At 60.6% G+C, this 16,253-nt stretch overlaps 2 protein-coding genes across 9 annotated transcripts in view; both read left to right on the forward strand.

Annotated features, from left to right (window-relative positions):
• Nucleotides 1-4,819, forward strand: part of SF3B2 (splicing factor 3b subunit 2) — a 32,895-nt gene extending 28,076 nt beyond the window's left edge. Inside the window, exons 20-24 of one of the 5 annotated variants that reach the window (XR_014848118.1) lie at nucleotides 9-108; nucleotides 1,491-1,535; nucleotides 2,079-2,219; nucleotides 4,308-4,508; nucleotides 4,707-4,819. Coding sequence is in view for 4 of the 5 variants with exons in the window: in XM_085046329.1 (XP_084902455.1) it covers nucleotides 9-108; nucleotides 1,491-1,535; nucleotides 2,079-2,219; nucleotides 4,308-4,379 (358 nt within the window). In the remaining variant the exon portion in view is untranslated. Of the gene's footprint in view, nucleotides 1-8; nucleotides 109-1,490; nucleotides 1,536-1,659; nucleotides 1,894-2,033; nucleotides 2,220-4,307 lie in introns of those variants that run through there. The other 4 variants (XM_085046331.1, XM_085046329.1, XM_085046330.1 and 1 more) reach the window with 4 other exon arrangements.
• A 2,420-nt stretch (nucleotides 4,820-7,239) lies between these two features.
• The window catches only part of PACS1 (phosphofurin acidic cluster sorting protein 1), a 40,429-nt gene continuing 31,415 nt past the window's right edge, over nucleotides 7,240-16,253 (forward strand). For all 4 annotated transcript variants that reach the window (XM_085046337.1, XM_085046336.1, XM_085046333.1 and 1 more), the window contains exons 1-4: nucleotides 7,240-7,432; nucleotides 9,509-9,596; nucleotides 12,022-12,111; nucleotides 14,567-14,692. In XM_085046337.1, coding sequence (XP_084902463.1) covers nucleotides 7,251-7,432; nucleotides 9,509-9,596; nucleotides 12,022-12,111; nucleotides 14,567-14,692 — 486 coding nt within the window. In that variant the 5' untranslated portion in view covers nucleotides 7,240-7,250. The remainder of the gene's footprint in view (nucleotides 7,433-9,508; nucleotides 9,597-12,021; nucleotides 12,112-14,566; nucleotides 14,693-16,253) is intronic.

Raw genomic sequence — 16,253 nt, forward strand, 5'->3', positions numbered from 1 at the left:
CCAAAAAGGAGTGAGACCCCCCAGCTGTTCACTGTGGTCCCCGAAAAACGCACAGCGACGGTGGGAACGGCGATGATGGGATCGACCCACATCTACGACATGTCAGCGGTGAGAAAATGGCCCAAAATAACCCCAAAAACTGCCCCAAAATATCCCAAAAACTGCCTCAAAAACTGCCCTAAAATGTCCCAAAATGTCCCCAAAAACTGCCCCAAAATATCCTAAAATATCCCCAAAATTTTCTAAAATATCTCTGAAAAACTGCCCCAAAATATCCCAAAAAACTGCCCCAAAATATCCTAAAATGTCCCCAAATGTCCCCAAATATCCCCAAAAACTGCCCTAAAATATCTTAAAATATCCCCAAAAATTGCCCCAAAATGTCCCCAAAAACTGCCCCAAAATATCCCAAAATGTCCCCAAAAACTGCCCCAAAATATCCCAAAATGTCCCCAAAAACTGCCCCAAAATATCCCAAAATGTCCCCAAAAACTGCCCCAAGGTGTCCCAAAATATCCTAAAATATCCCCAAAATATCCTAAAATATCTCCGAAAAACTGCCCTAAAATGTCCCAAAATATCCTAAAATATCCCCAAAAACTGCCCCAAAATATCCTAAAATATCCCCAAAATATCCTAAAATATCCCCAAAATATCCTAAAATATCGTAAAATATCCCAAAATATCACAAAATATCCCCGAAAACTGCCCCAAAATACCCCAAAAACTGCCCTAAAATATCCTAAAATATCCCCAAAAATGCCCCAAAATATCCCCAAAAATACCCCAAAATATCCCAAAGTATCCCCAAAATATCCCAAAATATCCCCAAAAACTGCCCTAAAATATCCCCAAAAACTGCCCTAAAATATCCTAAAATATCCCCAAAACTGCCCCAAGATATCCCCAAAACCTGCCCCAAAATATTCCAAAATATCCCAAAAACTGCCCCAAAAACTGCCCTAAAATATCCTAAAATGTCCCCAAAATATCCTAAAATATCCCCAAAAACTGCCCCAAAATACCCCAGAAGAGCCCCAGGGGGTTCAGGTGTCACTTGTCACCTGTCCCCAGGGAGTCCTGCAGCACCCAGGGGTGCTGAGGATTGATGTCACCCATGTCCCCAGTGTCCCCAATGTCCCCAATGATGTCCCCACAGGTCATGGGCTACAAGGGCCCAGTGACCGAGGCTCAGGGGGTGGCAGTGACACTGTCCTCAATGTCCCCAATGTCTCCAGTGTCCCCAGTGACAGGTGATGGGCCGCAAAGGGCCGATGACAGAAGCCCAGGGGGTTGAGATGGCTCTGTCCCCAGTGTCCCCAGTGATGTCCCCAATGACAGGTGACGGGGTGCAAAGGGCTGGTGGCAGTGACACTGTCCCCAATGTCCCCAGTGATGTCCCCACAGTCGATAGGCTGCAAAGGGCCGGTGACAGAGGTTCAGGGATGTTAAGGATTGATGTCCCCAATGTCCCCATGATGTCCCCTCAGGTGATGGGCCGCAAGGGCCTGGTGACAGAAGCCCAGGGGGTCGAGGTGTCTTTGTCCCCAATGTCCCCAGTGCTCCCAATGCTGTCCCCACAGTTGATAGGCTGCAAAGGGCCAGTGACAGAGGCACAGGGGCTGGCAGTGACACTGTCCCCAATGTCCCCAATGACAGGTGATGGGCCGGAAGGGCCCGGTGACAGAAGCCCAGGGTGTGGAGGTGGCTTTGGTCCCTGAGGAGCTGGAGCTGGACCCCAATGTCCCTGATGATGTCCCCAATGTCCCTGATGATGTCCCCAGTGATGTCCCCACAGCTGATAGGCTGCAAAGGCTTAGTGACAGAGGCACAGGGCTGTTAACGGTTGATGTCCCCAATGTCCCCAATGACAGGTGATGGGCCACAAAGGGCCTGTGACAGAAGCTCAGGGGGTGGCAGTGACACTGTCCCCAGTGATGTCCTCGCAGTTGATAGGCTGCAAAGGCCCGGTGACAGAGGTTCAGGGCTGTTAACGGTTGATGTCCCCAATATCCCCATGCTGTCCCCAACAGGTGATGGGCCGGAAAGGCCCGGTGACAGAAGCCCAAGGTGTGGAGGTGGCTCTGGCCCCCGAGGAGCTGGAGCTGGACCCCACGGCCATGACGCAGAAGTACGAGGAGCACGTCCGCGAGCAGCAGGCGCAGGTGGAGAAGGAGGACTTCAGCGACATGGTGGCCGAGCACGCCGCCAAGCAGAAGGTAGGCTGGCACCTCTTTGTCACCTGATTGTCACCTGTCACCTGTTCGTCACCTGGGTGTTACCTGGCTGGCACCTGTTTGGCACCTGTCACCTGTCTGTCACCTGTTTGTCATTTGTCTGTCACCTGTTTGGCACCTGGCTGGCACCTCTTTGGCATCTCTTTGTCACCCATCTGTCACCTGTTTGGCACCTGTCACCTGGCTGGTACCTCTTTGGCATCTCTGTCACCCATCTGTCACCTGTTTGACACCTGTCACCTGTTTGTCACCTGGCTGGCACCTGTTTGGCACCTGGCTTCCACCTGGCTGGCACCTGTCACCTGTTTGTCACCTGTCTGTCACCTGTTTGTCATTTGTCTGTCACCCGTTTGGCACCTGGCTGGTACCTCTTTGTCACCTCTTTGTCACTTGTCACATGTCTGTTACCTGTTCGCCACCTGTCACCTGTTTGTCACCTGTCTGTCACCTGTTTGTCACGTGTCACCTGTCTGTTACCTCTTTGTCACCTGTCACCTGTTTGTCACCTGTCTGTTACCTCTTTGTCACCTGTCACCTGTTTGTCACCTGGCTGCCACCTCTTTGTCATCTCTTTGTCACCTCTTTGTCACCTGTCACCTGTTGGTTACCTGTCTGTTACCTGTTTGTCATTTGTTCGTCACCTGTCTGGCACCTGTCTGTCACCTCTTTGTCACCTGTTTGGCACTTGTCACCTGGCTGGCACCTCTTTGTCACGTGTTTGTCATTTGTTTGTCACCTGTTTGGCACCTGGCTTTCACCTGGCTGGCACCTGTCACCTGTTTGTCACCTGTTACTTGTCACCTGTTCGTCACCCGTTTGTCACCTGTTTGTTACTTGTTTGTCGCTTGTCTGTCACCTGTTTATCATCTATCACCTGTTTGTCACCTGTCCCCTGTTCATTACCTGTCTGTCACCTGTTTGTCACCTGTTTGCCACCCGTTTGTCACATGCTTGTCACCTGTTTGTCACTTCCTTGTTACCTATTTGTCACCTGTTTATCACTTGTCACTTGTTTGTCACTTGTCACCTGTTTATCACCTGTTACTTGTCACCTGTTTGTCACCTGTTACTTGTCACCTGTTTGTCACCTGTTTGTCACGTGCTTGCCGCCTGTCTGTCACGTTTGTCACTCACTTGTCACCTGCTTGTCACCTATTTGTCACCTGTTTATCACCTCTTACGTTACCTGTTTGTCACCCGTTTGTTGGCTGTTTGTCACCTGTTTGTCACATGCTTGTCACCTGTTCATCACCTGTCTATGGGCAGTTTATCACCCCTTTGTCACCTGTCTGTCGCCTGTTTGGCACCTGTTTGTCATTTGTCTGTCACCTGTTTGGCACCTGGCTGGTACCTCTTTGTCACCTCTTTGTCACTTGTCACATGTCTGTTACCTGTTCGCCACCCATCACCTGTTCGTCACCTGTCTGTCACCTGTCTGTCACCTGTTTGTCACCCATTTGTCACCTGTCTGTCACCCATTTGTCACCTGTTCATCACCTGTCTATGGGCAGTTTATCACCTCTTTGTCACCTGTCTGTCGCCTGTTTGTCACCTGTTTGTCACCTGTTTGTCACCTGTTTGTCACATGCTTGCCACCTGTCTGTCACCTGCTTGCCACCTGTCTGTCGCCTGTTTGTCACCTGTTTGTCGCCTGTTTGTCACGTGTTTGTCACATGTTTGTCACATGCTTGCCACCTATCTGTCACCTGCTTGTCACCTGCTTGCCACCTGTTTGTCACCTGTTTGTCACCCATTTGTCACCTGTCTGTCACCCATTTGTCACCTGTTCATCACCTGTCTATGGGCAGTTTATCACCTCTTTGTCACCTGTCTGTCGCCTGTTTGTCACCTGTCTGTCTCCTGTTTGTCACGTGTTTGTCACATGTTTGTCACATGCTTGTCACCTGTTCATCACCTGTCTATGGGCAGTTTATCACCTCTTTGTCACCTGTCTGTCGCCTGTTTGTCACATGCTTGCCACCTGTCTGTCACCCATTTGTCACCTGTTCATCACCCCTGTCCCCTCCCTGTCCCCTCCCTGTCCCCTCACTGTCCCCTCTGTCCCCGCAGCAGAAGAAGCGCAAGGCTCAGCCGCAGGACGCTCGCGGAGGAGGAAAGAAGTACAAGGAGTTCAAGTTCTAGATGTCACCGTTGTCACCAAGGTGTCACCTCCCCGTCACCTCCCCACGGCAGGGGGGATGTCACCCTGCTGTCACCCGGGTGTTGGGGACGGTGCGGTGTCACTGTCACTGTCCCTGTCCCCAGCCTGGCGTTGTCCCCAGCCTGGCGTTGTCCCCAATCTGGCGTTGTCCCCAGCCTGGCGTTGTCCCCAGCCTGGCGTTGTCCCCAATCTGGCGTTGTCCCCAGCCTGGCGTTGTCCCCAGCCTGGCGTTGTCCCCAATCTGGCGTTGTCCCCAGCCTGGCGTTGTCCCCAGCCTGGCGTTGTCCCCAATCTGGCGTTGTCCCCAGCCTGGTGTTGTCCCCAAGCTGGTGTTGTCCCCAAGCCGGCGTTGTCCCCAAGCTGGCGTTGTCCCCACCCTGTCCCCGTCGTTTTGTAAATAAAAGGTGGCATTTCCACCACACCCCGTGGGCCTGGCTGGTGTCACTGAGGTCACCGTGTCACCGGGGTCAGTGTGTCACCAAGGTCACTGTGTCACCGGGGTCAGTGGCACTGAGGTCAGTGTGGCACTGGGACATGGCAGTGTCACCAAGGTCAGTGTGTCACCCAGGTCACTGTGTCACCGGGGTCAGTGGCACTGAGGTCACCGTGTCACCGAGGTCACTGTGTCACCCAGATCAGTGTGTCACTGAGGTCAGTGTGGCACTGGGACATGGCAGTGTCCCCGAGGTCACCATGTCACCGAGGTCAGTGTGGCACCGAGGTCACTGGGACATGGCAGTGTCCCCGAGGTCACCGTGTCACCAAGGTCAGTGTGTCACCGAGGTCCCTGTGGCACTGGGATGTGACATTGAGGTCACAGTGTCACCAGGACATGGCAGTGTCCCCAAAGGTCCCTGTCACTGGGGTCACAGTGTCACTGGGACATGGCAGTGTCCCCAAGGTCACTGTGTCACCAGGACATGGCAGTGTCCCCAAGGTCACTGTGGCACTGGGATGTGACATTGAGGTCACTGTGTCACCGGGACATGGCAGTGTCACCAAGGTCAGTGTGGCACTGGGTGGTGACACTGAGGTCACCAGATCACCGGGACATGGCAGTGTCACCAACGTCACAGTGTCGCTGGGACATGGCAGTGTCCCCAAGGTCACAGTGTCACCAGGACATGGCAGTGTCCCCAAGGTCACAGTGTCACCAGGACATGGCAGTGTCCCCAAGGTCCCTGTCACCAGGCTCAGCATGGCATTGGGTTGTGACATTAAAGTCACAGTGTCACCAGGACATGGCAGTGTCCCCACAGCTGGGGCTCTCCATGTCCCCAGTGTCCCCAAGCTCCGACCTGGCAGCTCAGCTGTCCCAATGTCCCCGTGTCCCCAACCCTGTCCCAGTGTCCCCAAACCCTGTCCCAGTGTCCCCAAGCCCTGTCCCAGTGTCCCCAAGCCATGTCCCAGTGTCCCCACCCTGTCCCAGTGTCCCCAAGCCCTGTCCCAGTGTCCCCAAGCCCTGTCCCAGTGTCCCCAACCCTGTCCCAGTGTCCCCACCCTGTCCCAGTGTCCCCAAGCCATGTCCCCATTGTCCCCACCTTGCTGTGACAGCAGGGACTGGGTGGGGAGGGGACAATCCTGGGGGTTGGGGACAGTCCCTGAGGCGGGACAGAGGGGACAGGGATGGCTCTGGGCTGGTGGCACCGAGTGTCACCTGGGCTGTCACTCACAGTGTCACCTGGGCTGTCACTCATGGTGTCACCAGTGTCACCTGGGCTGTCACTCACAGTGTCACCTGGGCTGTCACTCATGATGTCACCTGGGCTGCCACTCACAGTGTCACCTGGATTGTCACTCACAGTCACCTGGGCTGTCACTCATGATGTCACCTGGGCTGTCACTCTGCCACTGAGTGTCCCCTGGGCTGTCATTCATGGTGTCCCCATGGTGTCACCTGGGCTGTCACGGTGTCACCTGCACTGTCACTCATGGTGTCACCTGGGCTGTCAGAGTGCCACCGGGTGTCCCCTTGGTGTCACCTGGGCTGTCACTCATGGTGTCACCATGATGTCACGTGGGCTGTCACTCATGGTGTCACCAGGTGTCCCCTGGGCTGTCATTTAAGGTGTCACCATGATGTCACCTGGGCTGTCACTCATGGTGTCACCTGGGCTGTCAGAGTGCCACCGGGTGTCCCTATGGTGTCACCTGGGCTGTCACGGTGTCACCGGGTGTCCCCTGGGCTGTCATTCATCATGTCCCCATGGTGTCACCTGGGCTGTCACTTACAGTGTCACCTGGGCTGTCACTCACAGTGTCCCCATGGTGTCACCTGGGCTGTCACAGTGCCACCAGGTGTCCCCTGGGCTGTCACTCACAGTGTCACCTGAGCTGTCACTCAGTGTCACCTGGGCTGTCACTCTCAGTGTCCCCTGGGCTGTCACTCAGTGTCCCCTGGATTGTCACTCACAGTGTCCCCACGTTGTCACCGCCCTCTCCGTGACCCCCCCATGACCCCGACACCCCCAAGGGGGCGTGGCCACCTCCCCTCCCACCCAATCCCCACCCAGCACCCCTTAGTGGGCGTGGCCTCCCCACTGGGCGTCAGCCAATCACCTCCCCGCGTGGGCGGAGCCAAGCCTCACACCCTCCAATGACAACCCGCCGTTCTTCCCGGCAGCCAATCATCGCCGAGGGGGGGCGTGTCCTCCCAATGGGCGTGGCCTCCACCCCACCACCCCCGCGGGGCGTCAGCCAATCACCTCCCGCTGACACCCCTCCTCGCCTCCCGGCAGCCAATCAGCGCCGAGGGGGGCGTGGCCTCCCTACTGGGCGTGGCCTCCACCCCGCAACCCCGGCGGGCGTCAGCCAATCAGCGCCGAGGGGGCGTGGCCGGCGCTGGGGCGGCGATGGCGGAGCGCGGAGCCCCCCGAGCCCCCCCCGGGCCCGCAGCCCCCCCGGGACCCCCGGCCGGACCCCCCGCGCCCCCCCCCGCCGCCGGAGCCCCCCCGGGACCCCCGGCCGGCCCGGTGCACATGAACCTGTTCGCCACCTGGGAGGTGGATCGCAGCTCGCCCAGCTGCGTGCCCAGGTGAGCCCGGGGGGGGGGGTGGGGATGGGGACAGTTTGGGGACAGCGTGGGGACAGCGTGGGGACCACCGGGGACACCCTAGAGAACACCCGAGATACCCCAGGGACCACCAGGGACACCCAGGGACACCCAGGGACCACCGGGGACACCCAGGGACACCCTAGGGAGCCCCAGCGACATCCTAGAGACCACGGGGGACATTCTGGGGATCACCAGGGACACCCTAGAGATCCCCCGAGATACCCCAGGGACAGCCTAGGGACCACCGGGGACATCTTGGGGACCACCGGGGACACCCTAGGGAACCCCCGAGATACCCCAGGGACCACCAGGGACACCCAGGGACCACTGGAGACATCCAGGGACATCCTAGAGACCACCAGGGACACCCTGAAGACCCCCCGGGATCCCCCGAGACACCTTAGAGACCCTCAGGGACATCCTGGGGACCACCGGGGACACCCTAGAGACATCCCCGAGATACCCCAGGGACACCTTAGGGACCGCCGGGGACACCCTAGAGACATCCCCGGTACCCCAGGGACACCCAGGGACCACCAGGGACACCCTAAAGACCCCCCGGGATCCCCCGAGACACCCTAGAGACCCCGAGATACCCCAGAGACACCCCAGGGACATCCCCGGGACCCCCGAGACACCCTAGAGACCCTCAGAGACCCCCAGGGACACCCCAGGGACACCCTAGAGATCCTCAGGTACATCCTAGGGATACCTAGAGACCCCCAGGGACACCCCAGGGACCCCCTGAGATACCCCAGGGACCCCCAGGGACACCCTAGAGACATCCCCAGGACCACCAGGGACACCCTAGAGACCCCCAGAGACATCCTAGAGACAGCTAGAGACCCCCAGGGACACCCTAGAGACACCCCTGGAACACCCTAGAGACCCCCGGGACACCCTAGGGACACCCAGAGACCCCCAGAGATACCCTAGGGACCACCAAGGACACCCTAGAGACATCCCTGGGACCACCAGGGATACCCAGAGACCCCCTGAGATACCCCAGGGACACCCCAGGGACACCTTAGGGACATCCCCGGGCCCCCCAGGGACCACCGGGGACACCCAGAGACACCCCGAGATACCCCAGGGACACCCTAGAGACCCTCAGAGACCCCCAGGGACACCCCTGGAACACCCTAGAGACCATCAGGGACACCCCAGGGACACCCAGGGACCACCAGGGACACCCTAGAGACCCCCAGAGACCCCCAGAGACCACCGGGGACAACCAGGGACATCCCTGGAACACCCTAGAGACCCCCAGGGACACCCTAGAGACATCCCTGGGACCACCAAGGACACTCAGGGACACCCAGAGACCCCCTGAGATACCCCAGGGACACCCTAGGGCCCACTGGGGACACCCAGGGACACCCTAAAGACCCCCCGGGATCCCCCAAGACACCCTAGAGACCCCCAGGGACACCCTAGTGACCACCAAGGACTACCAGGGACACCCAGGGACCACCAGGGACACCCTAGAGACCCCCAGAGACATCCTAGGGACACCTAGAGACCCCCAGGGACACCCAGAGACCCCCAGGGACACCCTAGAGACACCCTCGGGACCCCTAGAGACCCCCAGGGACACCCAGAGACCCCCAGGGACACCCTAGAGACCCCCAGGGACACCCTAGGGACATCCCCAGGACCACCCAAGACCCCCGAGATCCATAGTGGGGAGGGGGCAGCAGGTTCCCATCAGGGTCTGGGGGCGTCTCGGGGGTCCTGAGGGGTCCTGGGGGGTCCCATGGCTGTCAAACCTTGGGGACATTTTTTTGGGAGGGTCCCTTTTGGGGTCCTGAGGGTCTGGGGGGTCTCGAGGGTCTCAAACCCCAGGGTTGGGGGGATCAAATTTTGGGGTTGGGGTCTTTTTGGGGGGTGGGGGGATCAAATTTTGGGGTATTTTTGGGGGTCCTGGGGGGTCCCATGACCATCAAACCTTGCTGTCACCTCCCTTTGGGGGTCCCGGGGGGGTGTCACCCCTCGTCACCCATTTTTGGGGAGGGGGTCTCTGGGGTAAGACCACCCCCCTTGCTCCCCCCCCAGGCTGTTCAGCCTCACCCTGCGGCGCCTCGTGCTGGTCAGGGAGGTGGCCAAAGACCTGGGCTCGGTGGTCATCGCCGTCAAGCTGCAGGTTGGGGGGTCCTGGGGGGGTCCTGGGGGTCCTGGGGGTCTGGGGGCTTCCAGGGGTCCTGAGGGGTCTGGGGGGCTTCCAGGGGTCCTGGGGGTCTGGGGGCTTCCAGGGAGTCCTGGGGGTCCTGAGGGGGTCTGGGGGCTTCCAGGGGTCCTGGGGGTCCTGAGGGGACTTGGGGGTCCTGAGGGTCTGGGGGTGTCCTGGGGGTCCTAAAGGGTCCCGGGTTGGGTCTGGGGGCTTCCGGGGGTCCTGGGGGTCTTAAAGGGGTCCTGGGTTGGGTCTGGGGGCTTCCAGGGGGTCCTGGGTCTGGGGTCCCCATGGATCTGATCTTGCTGGTCACTGTGGTCAAGATACAGCTGGGGGGTTGGGGGTCCCGGATTGGGTCTGGGGGCTTCCAGGGGGTCCTGGGGTCCTAAAGGGGTCCTGGGTTGGGTCTGGGGTGTCCTGAGAGGGTCTGGGGGTCCTGGGGGTCTGGGCTTGGTGGTCACTGTGGTCAAGCTGTAGGTTGGGGGCCTGGGGGGTCCTGAGGGGTCTGGGGGTGTCCTGGGGGATTCTGGGGTCCTAAAGGGGTCCTGGGGGTCTTAAAGGGGTCTGGGTTGGGTCTGGGGTCCTGGGGGTCTGGGGGCAGGGGGTCCTGGGGGGCCTGGGGGTCCATTTGATCTTGCTGGTCACTGTGGTCAAGATACAGCTGGGGGGTTTGGGGGGTCCCAGATTGGGTCTGGGGGCTTCCAGGGAGGTCCTAAAGGGGTCCTGGGTTGGGTCTGGGGGCTTCCTGGGGGGTCCTGGAGGTCCTGGGGGTGTCTGGGCTGGGTGGTCACTGTGGTGAAGATGCAGCTGGGGGGTCTGGGGTCCTGGGTTGGGTCTGGGGGCTTCCAGGGGGTCCTGGGGGTCCTGGGGGTCCTGGGGGTCTGGGCTGGGTGGTCACTGTGGTCAAGATGCACCTGGGGTGGTCTGGGGAGCTCCAGGGGGGTCCTGGGGGGATCCAGGAGAGGTCTGGGGGGTCTTTGGAGCCCCTGGGGGGGTCTGGAGGCTTCCAGGGGGGTCCTGGGGGGTCCTAAAGGGGTCCCGGGTTGGGTCTGGGGGGTCCCGGGTTGGGTCTGGGGGCTTCCAGGGTGGTCCTGAGGGGGTCTGGGGGTCCCCATGGATCTGATCTTGGTGGTCATCGTGGTCAAGCTGCAGGCTGGGGGTCCTGGGGGTTCCCAGATTGGGTCTGGGGGCTTCCAGGGGGGTCCTGGGGGTCCTAAAGGGGTCCCGGGTTGGGTCTGGGGGGTCCTGAGAGGGTCTGGGGTCCTGGGGGTCTGGGCTTGGTGGTCACTGTGGTCAAGCTGTAGGTTGGGGGCCCTGGGGGGTCTGAGGGGGTCTGGGGGCTTCCAGGGGTCCTGAGGGGGTCAGGGCGGTGGCCAAGGACCTGGGCTCGGTGGTCATCGTGGTCAAGCTGCAGGTTGGGGGTCCTGGGGGGTGTTAAAGGGGTCCTGGGTTGGGTCTGGGGGTCCTGAGGGGGTCTGGGCTTGGTGGTCACTGTGGTCAAGTTGCAGGTTGGGGGGTCTGGGGGTGTCCTGGGGGGTCCTAAAGGGGTCCTGGGTTGGGTCTGGGGGCTTCCGAGGGGGTCTGGGGGGGTTTGGGGGGGTCCTGGGGATCCTGAGGGCGTCAGGGAGGTGGCCAAAGACCTGGGCTTGGTGGTCACTGTGGTCAAGCTGCAGGTTGGGGGTCCTGGGGAGGTCCCGGGTTGGGTCTGGAGGCTTCCAGGGGGTCCTGGGGGGGTCTTAAAGGGGTCCTGGGTTGGGTCTGGGGGCTTCCAGAGGTGTCCTGAGAGGGTCTGGGGGTCCCCATGGATCTGGGCTTGGTGGTCACTTGTGGTCAAGATGCAGCTGAGGGGGTCATGGGGGGTCCTGAGGGGTCTGGGGGGCTCCTGGAAGGGTCTGGGGGTTCCTGGGGTCTGGGGGCTTCCAGGGGTCCTGGGGTCCCTGAGGGCGTCAGGGAGGTGGCCAAAGACCTGGGCTTGGTGGTCAAGCGGTCAAGCTGCAGGCTGGGGGTCCTGGGGGTCTGGGTTGGGTCTGGGGGCTTCCAGGGGTGTCCTGGGGGATCTAAAGGGGTCCTGGGTGGGTCTGGGGGTCCTGAGGGGGTCTGGGCTGGGTGGTCACTGTGGTCAAGATGCACCTGGGGTGGTCTGGGGAGCTCCTGGGGGTCCTAAAGGGGTCCCAGGTTGGGTCTGGGGCTTCCAGGGTGGTCCTGAGGGGTCTGGGGGGTTTGGGGGGGTTTGGGGGGTTCCTGGGGGGTCCTGAGAGGGTCTGGGGGCTTCCAGGGGGGTTCTGAGGGGGTTTGGGGGTCTCTGGGTGTCCCTGGGGGTCTCTGGGTGTCCCATGGGGGTCTCAGGGTGTCCCCGGGGGTCCCACCCCCCCCGACCCCTCCCCAATTTGCCCCCCAGGGCTCCAAGCGCATCCTTCGCTCCAACGAGATCCCACTGCCTGCCGGGGGTCCTGCCGAGACCGAGCTGCAGCTCACCTTCTCCCTGCAGGTGCACAGACCCCTCCCCAAATTCGGGACTCCTCCCCAAATTGGGGACCCCTCCCCAAATTGGGGACCCCTCCCCACTTTTGGAGACCCCTCCCCAATTTGGAGACCCCTCCCCAATTTGGAGACCCCTCCCCAATTTAGGGACCCCTCCCCACATTAGGGACCCCTTCCCAAATTCGGGACCCCTCCCCACTTCTGGGAACCCCTCCCCAATTTGGAGACCTTTCCCCACCTTTGGAGACCCCTCCCCAAATTAGGGACCCCTCCCCAAATTAGGGACCCCTCCCCAAATTAGGGACCCCTCCCCAATTTGGAGACCCCTCCCCAGTTTAGGGACTCCTCCCTAATTTAGAGACCCCTCCCCAAATTGGGGACCCCTCCCCAAATTGGGGACCCCTCCCCAAATTAGGGACCCCTCCCCAGTTTAGGGACCCCTCCCCAAATTAGGGACCCCTCCTCAGTTTAGGGACCCCTCCCCAATTTGGAGACCCCTCCCCAATTTAGGGACTCCTCCCTAATTTAGGGACCCCTCCCCACTTTGGGGACCGCTCCCCAAATTGGAGACCCCTCCCCAATTTGGAGACCCCTCCCCAAATTGGAGACCCCTCCCCACTTCTGGGAACCTCTCCCCACCTTTGGAGACCCCTCCCCAAATTGGGGACCCCTCCCCAAATTAGGGACCCCGCCCCAAATTAGGGACTCTTCCTCAAATTAGAGACCCCTCCCCAATTTGGGGACCCCTCCCCACTTTTGGAGACCCCTCCCCAATTTAGGAACCCCTCCCCAAATTAGGGACTCTTCCTCAGTTTAGGGACCCCTCCCCAATTTTGGGGACCCCTCCCCACTTCTGGGGACCCCCCTGCTCGTCAGTGACACCCCCAAGGGTCAGTGACACCCCAGGACCCCCAAATCTGCCCCCAACCCGGGTATTACTGACCCCCTGATGGTCAGTGACCCCCTGATGGTCAGTGACCCCCTGATGGTCACTCAGTGACCCCCTGGGTGGTCAGTGTCCCCAGTGCTCACTCAGTGTCCCCCTGGTCACTCAGTGCCCCCATGATCACTCGGTGTCCCCAATGATCAGTGACCCCAATGGTCACTCAGTGTCCCGATCATCAGTGTCCCTGGATGGTCAGTGTCCCCATGGTCACTCGCTGTCCCCAGTGGTCACTCAGTGTCCCCCTGGGTGGTCACTTGCTGTCCCCGATGGTCACTCGCTGTCCCCCTGGTCACTCAGTGTCCCCAATGGTCAGTGACCCCCTGGATGGTCAGTGCCCCAATGGTCACTTGCTGTCCCTCTGGTCACTTGTTGTCCCCATGGTCACTCAGTGTCCCAATGGTCAGTGTCCCCCTGGCCACTCGCTGTCCCCATGGTCACTCGCTGTCCCCCATGGTCACTCAGTATCCCGATGGTCAGTGTCCCCATGGTCACTCAGTGCCCCCATGGTCACTCGGTGTCCCCAGTGGTCACTCAGTGTCCCGATGGTCACTTGCTGTCCCCCTGGATGGTCACTGTCCCCAGTGGTCACTCACTGTCCCCAGTGGTCACTCACTGTCCCCTGTCCCTCAGTGTCCCGATGGTCACTCAGAGTCCTGATGGTCAGTGTCCCTGATGGTCAGTGTCCCCCTGGATGGTCAGTGTCCCCATGGTCACTCGCTGTCCCCCTGGGTGGTCAGTGACCCTCTGATGGTCAGTGTCCCTCTGGTCACTCACTGTCCCTGATGATCAGTGTCCCCCTGGCTGGTCAGTGTCCCCCTGGTCACTCGCTGTCCCCTGGTCACTCTCTGTCCCCTGTCCCTCAGTGTCCCGATGGTCACTCAGTGTCCTGATGATCAGTGTCCCCCATGGTCACTCGCTGTCCCCCTGGATGGTCAGTGTCCCCCTGGTCACTCGCTGTCCCCATGGTCACTCACTGTCCCCCTGGATAGTCAGTGTCCCCGATGGTCACTCTCTGTCCCCTGTCCCTCAGTGTCCCGATGGTCACTCTGTGTCCCGATGGTCAGTGTCCCTGATGATCAGTGTCCCCATGGTCACTCGCTGTCCCCCTGGATGGTCAGTGTCCCCCTGGTCACTCACTGTCCCCTGTCCCTCAGTGTCCCGATGGTCACTCTGTGTCCTGATGATCAGTGTCCCCCCTGGTCACTCGCTGTCCCCATGGTCACTCGCTGTCCCCATGGTCACTCACTGTCCCTAATGATCAGTCTCCCCCTGGATGGTCAGTGTCTCCAATAATCCCTCGGTGTCCCCAATGGTCACTGTCCCCGATGGTCACTCAGTGTCCCTGGGTGGTCAGTGACCCCCTGGCTGGTCAGTGTCCCCGATGGTCACTCAGTGTCCCTGGGTGGTCAGTGTCCCCCTGGCTGGTCAGTGTCCCCGATGGTCACTCAGTGTCCCTGGCTGGTCAGTGTCCCCGATGGTCACTCTCTGTCCCCAATGGTCACTCTCTGTCCCTCAGTACGGCCACTTCCTCAAGCGCGACACCAACCGGCTGCAGGTGATGCTGCAGCGCCGCAAGCGCTCCAAGCACAGACCCTTCCTGGGCTACAAGACCCTCGCCGTGGGGCTCATCAACATGGCCGAGGTGGGCTTGGGGGGCTCGGGGGGGTCCTGAGGGGTCTGGGGGTGTCACTGGGGAGTCACTGGGGGGTCCTGGGGGTGTCCTGGGGGGTCCTGGGGGGTGGCAAGGACACCCCAGGAGTTGGAAATGAGGTGGACAGAGGGGTGGGGGGCGATTTGGGGGGATTCGGGGGGGTCCTGGGGGGTCCCAGGGGGCTCTGGGTGGCCCATGGAGGTCTCAGGGTGCCATTTGGGGGTCTCAGGAGGTCTCAGGGTGGTCTCAATGTGCCCCCCACCCATTTTTTGTGCCCCCCAGGTGCTGCAGCTGCCCAGCGAGGGGATTTAGGTACCCCATAGATAGATTTGGGTGCCACATAAGGGGGTCAAGGTGCCCCATAAAGGGGTCAGGGTGGTCTCAGGGTGCCATTTGGGGGTCTCAGAGGGTCTCAGGGTGGTCTCAGGGTGCCCCCCACCCATTTTCATGCCCCCCAGGTGCTGCAGCTGCCCAGCGAGGGCAGCCAGGCGCTGGTGCTGCACAGGGCGCTGAAGGAGGAGGAGGGTTGGGGGTCTCAGGGTGCCATTTGAGGGTCTCAGGGTGCCATTTGGGGGTCTCAGGGGGTCTCAGGGTGGTCTCAAGGTGCCCCCCACCCATTTTTGGTGCCCCCCAGGTGCTGCAGCTGCCCAGCGAGGGCGGCCAGGCGCTGGTGCTGCACAGGGCGCTCAAGGAGGAGGAGGGTTGGGGGTCTCAGGGTGCCCTTTGGGGGTCTCAGGGTGCCGTTTGGGGGTCTCAGGGTGGTCTCAGGGTGGTCTCAAGGTGCCCCCCACCCATTTTTGGTGCCCCCAGGTGCTGCAGCTGCCCAGTAAGGGGAGTCTGGGTGCCCCATAGGTGGATTTGGGTGCCCCATAAGGGGGTTCAGGTGCCCTATAAAGGGATCAGGGTGCCATGTGGGGGTCTCAGGGTGCCCCGTGGGGGTCTCAGAGTGCCCCGTGGGGGTCTCAGGGTGGTCTCAGGGTGCCCCCCACCCATTTTTCACGCCCCCCAGGTGCTGCAGCTGCCCAGAAAAGGGGATTTAGGTACCCCATAGATAGATTTGGGTGCCACATAAGGGTGTCAAGGTGCCCCATAAAGGGGTCAGGGTGCCATTTGGGGGTCTCAGGGTGCCATTTGGGGGTCTCAGATGGTCTCAGGGTGGTCTCAAGGTGCCCCCCACCCATTTTTGGTGCCCCCCAGGTGCTGCAGCTGCCCAGCGAGGGCGGCCAGGCGCTGGTGCTGCACAGGGCGCTCAAGGAGGAGGAGGGTTGGGGGTCTCAGGGTGCCATTTGGGGGTCTCAGGGTGCCATTTGGGGGTCTCAGGGGGTCTCAGGGTGGTCTCAGGGTGCCCCCCACCCATTTTGGGTGCCCCCAGGTGCTGCAGCTGCCCAGCAAGGGGAGTCTGCGTGCCCCATGGGGAGCTCAGGGTGCCCCATAAGGGTGTCAAGGTGCCCCATAAAGGGCTCAGGGTGCCATTTGGGGGTCTCAGAGTGCCCCGTGGGGGTCTCAGGGGGTCTCAAGGTGCCCCCCACCCATTTTTTTGCCCCTGCCCAGG

This window comes from Lichenostomus cassidix, unplaced genomic scaffold (genome assembly GCF_008360975.1).
Source record: "Lichenostomus cassidix isolate B80296 unplaced genomic scaffold, HeHo_3.0 HiC_scaffold_40, whole genome shotgun sequence".
Taxonomy (NCBI): domain Eukaryota; kingdom Metazoa; phylum Chordata; class Aves; order Passeriformes; family Meliphagidae; genus Lichenostomus; species Lichenostomus cassidix.